This window comes from Dipodomys merriami, unplaced genomic scaffold (assembly GCF_024711535.1).
Source record: "Dipodomys merriami isolate MVZ:Mamm:240054 unplaced genomic scaffold, mDipMer1.0.p SCAF_11, whole genome shotgun sequence".
Classification (NCBI taxonomy): domain Eukaryota; kingdom Metazoa; phylum Chordata; class Mammalia; order Rodentia; family Heteromyidae; genus Dipodomys; species Dipodomys merriami.
In genome coordinates, this window is record NW_027202382.1 from 40622034 (window position 1) to 40629701 (window position 7668).

A 7668-nucleotide genomic window follows, 5' to 3' on the forward strand; every position below is an offset into this window, starting at 1 on the left:
AGAGCTGAGTGACAGTGCCCAGGCCGAGTTCAGGCTCTGACTGACAAAAAAAAAAAAAAAAATTCAAATATGCACTCTGTTGAATTACTGTGTAAAAAAAAATCACTTAAACTAAGGCCTGGCTGACACCTCAGTGTTATATCAAAAGGTCTGTATAGCTGGGTGCTGGTGGCTTGCCCCTAGCTATTCAGGAGTTTGAAATCTCAGGATTATGTTTTTAAGCCAGCCCAGGCAGAAAAGGCTGTGAGAGTCTTACCTCCAAATAATATCAAAAAGCTGGAAAGTGCAGCTGTGGCTTAAGTCTGAAGCAAAAAAGCTAAAGGACAAGCCACTCAGGAGCTGAGATCTGAGGATCATGGTTCAAAGCCAGCCCAGGCAGGAGAGTCCGTGAGACTCATCTCCTATTAACCACCAGAAAACAGGAAGTGCTGCAGCACTAGCCTTTTGCAAAAAAGCTCAGGAACATGGCCCAAGCCCTGAGTTCAAGCCCTACAACTGACCAACCCCAAAAAAGCTAAGGGATAATGCACAGCACTAACTCATGAACACACAAAAATCGTGTAAATGACAGAACTGACATAAAGTTGCTCTGAAATCTCAAGTATCTATGTAAATTCCAAGCATTGTAAGTCAGCTCTGATCGTGGAATCCAGAAGCCCTGCACAGAGGAAACAGCTCAAGAGTTACAGCTTGAATGGAAGTGAATAAGGAGCACAGTAAGTCTTCTAGAAAACAAGCACAAATAGTGATTATAAAAAGGAATTTTGGAGCCAACCTACCTAAGTTCAAATATCAATACTAGTTACACGAGTTGGGAAAGCTTCTTAATGTGACTGTACTTCAAATACCTGTCTGTAAAATGGGTCAAATATCTATACTCAACTTATAGTGCTATTATGAATATTAAATGACTTATTATTCTTGTTAAATGTCTGAAGATGTAGTTCAGTGGGGAAGCACAAGCTTGGTATCTTTAAGGCTTTGGATTTGATTTCCAGTACAATATCCTTACACACATAAACACACATAATTATTCCATGTTAGTATTTAGGAAACATGAAAGAGATTAAGCAGAAACAAAGCATCAGGGAAGTATTGTTAGAAATCAGGCCATACTGCCAGAAAAAAGTGATACAGTTGGGAACAGGTGGCGCACACCTGTAATCCTAGAAATTGTGAGGCTCATATCTGTGTATGTTGTATTTATATAAGCAGTCTATCTTCAGAAGACACAGCAAAGTAACAAAATGCCAGGCTTCAGAAAGTGTCAATATCAGGTGATGATGGCTCATGCTGAGATCTGAGGATCAAGGTTCCAAGCCAGCCAGGGCAGGAAAATCTGTGAGTCTCTTATCTCCAATTAACCATCAGAAAACAGGAAGTTGAGCTTTGGCTCAAAGTATTAGAGTGCTAGCTTCAAAAAAAACAAAAGCTCAGAGTGAGTGCGCAAGCCCTGAGTTCCATTCCCACAACAACAAATAAAATCTTAAAACATGCAGAAAACACTCTTCTAGCAGTAAACACAAAGCCAGCTGCTGTACTGTGTATGGTTTTCTCCTCTGTACTCCAAGAGTCAGTGAAGAAGTTGGGCTATAAGCTTACCATGCACCACTAACACACACACACACACACACACACCCATGCACCACTAACACACACACACACACACACTCACACACACACGATGTAGCTTACCATGCACCACTACCCCCCCCACACACACAAATAGAGCCAGGTGCCAATGGCTCAACCATTTGATGAGGAGATCTGAAGATTTTATTATGTAGTTTGAAGCAAGCCCCTAGCAGGCAGGAAAGTTCTTGAGACTCTTATCTCCAATTAACCACCAGAAAATTGCAAGAGGAGCTTTGGCTCAAAGTGGTGGAGTGCTAGCCTTGAGCAAAAAAGCTCAATGACAGCCTCCAGGCTATGAGTTCAAGCCCTAGAAGAACCAAAAAATAAATATAATAATAATAATAATAGTAGTAGTAGTAGTAACTTTCACTAAGAAAGGCAATACAGTAAGTGGCAAAACTAGTAAGATGTCTGAAAGGACAATGACTATTGTATATGATAAAGGTCTATATAATTAGGGCTGGAAAGGTGGCTCAGTGGTAGAGTGCTTGCCTTGCTTGCATGAGGCCCTGAGTTCAATTCCTCAGCACCACATAAGCAAAAAGAAAAAAGCTGGAAGTGGCACTGTGGCTCAAGCCGTAGAGTGCTAGCCTTGAGCTGAAGAGCTGAGGGACAGCGCCCAGGCCCAGAGTTCAGGCCCCACGACCGGATCCCAAAAAAAAAAAAAAAAAAAGGTCTATATAATTAGATAGAAGCTGAAGGAGGTACCAGAGGTGGTTCACCATATCTCAAATGAAGGGGAGAAATCTTTGAGACTTTATGGATGCATCCTGATGAACACAAGGCAAAACTTTGCATAGCAAGTAGCTTTATGTAAAAAACTTGGAGAAGCAAAAAATAATGTTTCAAAAACATACTACTATTATTCCCAGAAATAGTTATTATGCTGCATACCTGAGAGACACACTGGTATTTTCCCAATCCTGCCTACATTAACTGTCTTCAGCTCCTATGTAAAAAGAAATCGAACACTACCTCAATGTGCAATTTCTGTATTTTCATGTCACTTTTTACAAGTCCAGCCAGGCATTGGTGGTTCATGCCTGTAATCTTAACTATTCAGGAGGCTGAAATCTGAGGATCCTGGTTCAAAGCCAGCCTAGACAGCAAAGTCTGGAGACTCTTATTTCCAATTAACTACCAAAAAGCCAGAAATTATGCTGTAGCTCAGAGTGGTAGGGCACTAGCTTTTAGCACAACAGCTCTGGGACAATGCCAAGGCCCTAAATTCAAGCCCTAGAACTCCCACCAAAAAAAAAAAAAAAAAAAAAAAAAAGTCCAAAATCCAAGCATGGTGGGACAAGCCTATAATCCTAGGCCATGAGAGACTAAAAGAACATCGCCAGTTTCAGGTTCCAGGCCAGCCTGTGCTATAAAATGAGATATGTCTCAAAAAGTAAAACTAGAGCCGGGCGCCAGTGGCTCATGCCTGTAATCCTAGCTACTCAGGGGGCTGAGATCTGAGGATCACGATTCAAAGCCAGCCCGGGCAGGAATGTCAGTGAGACTCTTATCTCCAATAAAAACCACTAGAAAAGCAGAAGTGGTGCTATGGCTCAAGCAGTAGAGCATTTGCCTTGAGCTGAAGAGCGCAGGGAAAGCTCCCAGGCCCAGAGTTCAAGCCCCACAATGGACCAAAAAAAAAAAAAAAAAAAAAAGTAAAAACTAAAAACACATGTGTAATTCAGCACTGGGGACACTACCCAATATGGTGCACATATGTAATCCCAGCACTGGGGAGGCTGAAGCAAGAAGATCTCAGTTTGACACAAGCTTGAGTTACACACTTGTCAAAAGAAAAAAAACTGTCCAAGATACATACACAATCTCCAAATTAGGTATAAAACCTCTTTACCTCTAAATTTTTTAAGTTTTAAGTATTCAGCTAACTTGCCTCTTATCATCCAGGTATGAAACCTGTGCCTTTTCTAGTATTCCTGAAATCCTTTTTTTTTTTTTTTTGGGTCCGGTCGTGGGGCCTGAACTCTGGGCCTGGGCGCTGTCCCTCAGCTCTTCAGCTCAAGGCTAGCACTCTACCGCTTGAGCCACAGTGCCACTTCCGGCTTTTTTCTTTTGCTTATGTGGTGCTGAGGAATTGAACCCAGGGCCTCAGGCATGCAAGGCAAGCACTCTACAACTGAGTCACCTTCCCAGCCCCTGAAATCCTTCTTAAAGATGAGAATCACATGAGCTCTATGTAAGGAAGGTTACATTCTGTACTTGAGTTTTATATATTTTAGTCTTATTCCTTCAAAACAGTTTGGCAAGCCAGGCGACGGTGGCTCACACCTGTAATCCTAGCTACTCAGGAGGCTGAGATCTGAGGATCGCTGTTCAAAACTAGCCCAGGCAGGAAAGGCTGTGAGACTCTTATCTTCAATAAACCACTAGAAAACCGGAAGTGGTACTGTGGCTCAAGCGGTAGAGCGCTCATCTTGAGCTGAAGAGTGCAGGAAGAGCACCCAAGTCCAGAGTTCAAGCCTCATGACCAACCAAAAAAAAAAAAAAAAACAGTTTGGCATATTTGATCTAGTTCTAGTGATGAGACCACTTCCAGTTCAGCTATAAAGAAACTGTAATTAAGCCAGAATACTGGTGGCTCCCATCTGTAACCCAAGCTACAAGAAGGTTCAGGGCTAGCCAAGGCAAGTGTTCATGAGACCACTATCCTAGCAGAAAAAGCTGTGTGTGGTTGCTTGTGCCTATCATCCCAACTATGTCAGGAAGGGTTAAAAAAAAAAAAAAAAGTTCGAAGCCGGTGCTGATGGCTCATGTCTGTATTCCTAGCTACTCAGGAGGCTGAGATCTGAGGATCACGGTTCAAAACCAGCCCAGGCAGGAAAGTCCATGAGACTCTTATCTCCAATTAACAATCAGAAAACCGGAAGTGGTGCTGTGGCTCAAGTGGTAGAAAGCTAGCCTTGAGCTGAAGAGTTGAGGGACAGCACCCAGTCCCAGAGTTTAAGCCCTACGACCAACAACAACAACAACAACAACAAAAATAGGTTCAAAGGATGGCACAGTGGCTCAGATCAGTAATGTCAGCTACTTGGAAGGAAGAGATGGGGGATAAGTTTGACATCAGCTAGGGTGAAAAGAAGTTCAAGAGATTCCATCTCAACCAACAGTTAGGCTAGGCCCAGTGGCTGTACTCCAGTCATCCCTAGTACCAAGGGGAAGCACAAGTAGTAGGACCACAGTTCAAGGTGGCCTGGGAATAAATCCAGACCCTCCCTCAAACATAACCAAGGCGCCGGGCGCTGGTGGCTCACGCCTGTAATCCTAGCTACTCAGGAGGGTGAAATCTGAAGATCGCGGTTCAAAGCCAGCCCGGGCAGGAGAGACCTTGAGACTCCTATCTCCAATAAACCACCAGAAAACCGGAAGTGGCGCTGTAGCTCAAGTGGTAGAGCGCTCGCCTTGAGCTGAAGAGCTGAGGGACAGCTCCCAGGCCCAGAGTTCAAGCCCCACAACCGACAAAAAAAAAAAATAAACAAGGCACAAAGAGGTGATAGGTATAACTCAAGTGGTAGAGCACCTGCCTAGCAATGATCACACCCTGAGTTCAAGCCCCAGTGTGCCCTCTCAAAAAGAAATTGTAATTAGATCTAGAACTATGCAGATATTTTGATTTAATCAAGTTAAAACATAAGTGGCTTTCTGCCTTCTTTTCTACCAAAGCAAATCTTTTCCATGTTCATTAGAAAGCCCCAATTATTTCTTTTCTTCCTCCTGTAGAATCTTCTATTTTGGCTTTAAAGCCTCAGAAAAGGTACTCCTGGAATACTTCCTTGGACTGCCTATTTTTAGTTTGCACTACATGCCAAGAAACAGAAACAAAATTAAATTTCTTTAAATACACTAGAGACTTGCAGCACAGCAAATTAATCTGATAAAAAACATTTCCAGGACAGAATAAAAAAAACACACACATAACAAAAAAACCATATTTACTGAGAAAAATCCAAAATTTTGCTCTTAATAGTGAGCCAAAAGAATATGTGTATAGGGGGAGGGGGGCTTTACTGAGAAATATAGAAGCTAAGTATAGTCCAACTATATTTCAACAAAAAAGAAAGTGCTGTAATAACTATTTCTTTAAGGTGCTTTAATAACTATATTTTTTTAAGGTGAAAAAAAGTAATGTTTGTCAAACTAAAAGTGCAGAAAATTCCTCTAATTATTTTTCATATCACTTCAGTGACCAATGCCAAATTAATTATCAAGCACATTCTCCTAATATGCAATATTTTATATTAATTATAAACATAAAGCATAAAACAATTTCACTCAAACTCAAAAGAAAGTCCCACATCAACTCATTGATTAACATACAATAATTGACTACACCTATGGAATTTTCCATGCTAATTGTTAATTAGCAAGAAGTCTGGTTAGTTTTCCATGATTTCAAGGTTAGTTGTATTGTTGTTTCCCAAAAAGCACATATTGTAGAAAGAAGTCACAAACCTAAGGACTGACTCAGATGAACAAATATGCTGCATTACTTCTAATAAACGGTTTGTACTTATTTAAATTATCCTATTAAAATGAGGAAATGACTCTCCAATCATATAATGCATATAATTAACATGCAAATACAATCCAGTTACATACACATGGGCACAAGTGGTTTTAAACATTTTGCATACTTGCTGACTGACCTTAAATACCAACTTCCTGAACCAAAGGAGAGTTTAAAAATTCACAGGGTAAAGCCTGAAGAGAAATTTAGGCACAGACAAGGATATTTTTTTTCTTAGACAAGTGATTTTAAACTCATAGTTTAAAGCATAAAAAAAGAATTCAAATTATCAACTGTTGATATACCCCTAACCACAACAGTAAATCAAAGTTAACGGGACAAAGCAGATACTAGCAGCAGTGGATAAGCCCCTCTAGGAAGCTATGCACAGAAACCCTGCAAAAAGTTGTATGCTTCTTAGGCTCATTTCTTTTACAGACATTCAATCCTTCATCCACACATTCACTCTTGAGTGGAATCAGCAGGAGCAAGGACTGTCACTTCCTTTGGAAAACCAAGGAAATGAAACCTTGAGTTGAGTTTATACGGAGTACAACCTAAAGGACGCCAAAGTAACTGTACTTCTTGTACGTCTTGCCGCCTGCCGACTTGATACACTTAAATTAGCTCAAGCACGCGCCCAGAATCAGGAGTGACAACTGAATTAGCAGAATACTAACATCACTAAAAATCAATTCGGAGGAGTGCAAAGGGAAGAGGGGCGACCTGCCATTCTTTCCGATCGGTGCCAGCCCGACCTAGCCCACGCCTCCCCCTTTCTCCGGGCAGGGCCTAAACACACAGGAGCTGCGTCCCTAGAGCCGACCCCGCACCTCCTGTCAGACGCCGGGCAGGCTGCGCTGCTGTCACCTCCAGTGGGCGCGACCCATCCTGAGAGCACCGCCCGCCGGGGCTCGGCTCCGACTTCGGGGGACCCGGGCATGGAGATCGAGCACACAAGTCTGGTAGGCAAAGCTGCCAGGGCTTCGAGTCCTGGGACATCCCAAAGGCCAGGAGGGGCGACCCGGGGGACCAGAGGCCGTGACACCCCTTTAGGGGTCGCGGCTCAGAGAGCCCGGACAGCAGTCGCGGAGCTCGGACTCTCCCGGCGCCCCGCACCTTGCCAGGTTGTGCTGGATCGCCAGGCACCGCCGAGGGCCCCACACTACAAGCGGACCAGAGACCCGGCAGGGGTCCCCCAGCGAGAGAAGGGCGGGCCGGCGGGCACCCCACAGCCGGAAGGGGTTTGCCCCGCAAGCTCTGCTCCAACAGGCCGGCCTTACCTTCAGGTCGTTCTCTGGAAGGTACTTGCACAGCCGCGCTATTTCCACATACTTGTCCAGATCCAGAGGCGCCATTTTAGGAACAACAAGCGGCGGTAGCGGCGGCGGCGGCGGCAGCGGCGGCAGTACTGGCGGAGGCAGCGGCGGAGGCCGAAGCCGGAACTCCGGATGCGTCACTTCCGGATCGTGAGTGGCGTCTGCGTAGTGACGTCGGAGCCTGACCTG

The 7668-nt window shown here is 43.8% G+C and overlaps 1 protein-coding gene across 1 annotated transcript in view; it reads right to left on the reverse strand.

The window, feature by feature from the left end:
- Ppp6c (protein phosphatase 6 catalytic subunit) overlaps window positions 1-7636 on the reverse strand; it is a 32945-nt gene extending 25309 nt beyond the window's left edge. Inside the window, exon 1 of the mRNA XM_070013544.1 lies at window positions 7444-7636. Within this exon, the coding sequence (XP_069869645.1) occupies window positions 7444-7518 (75 nt within the window). The 5' untranslated portion in view covers window positions 7519-7636. The remainder of the gene's footprint in view (window positions 1-7443) is intronic.
- Window positions 7637-7668: the final 32 nt, after the last annotated feature.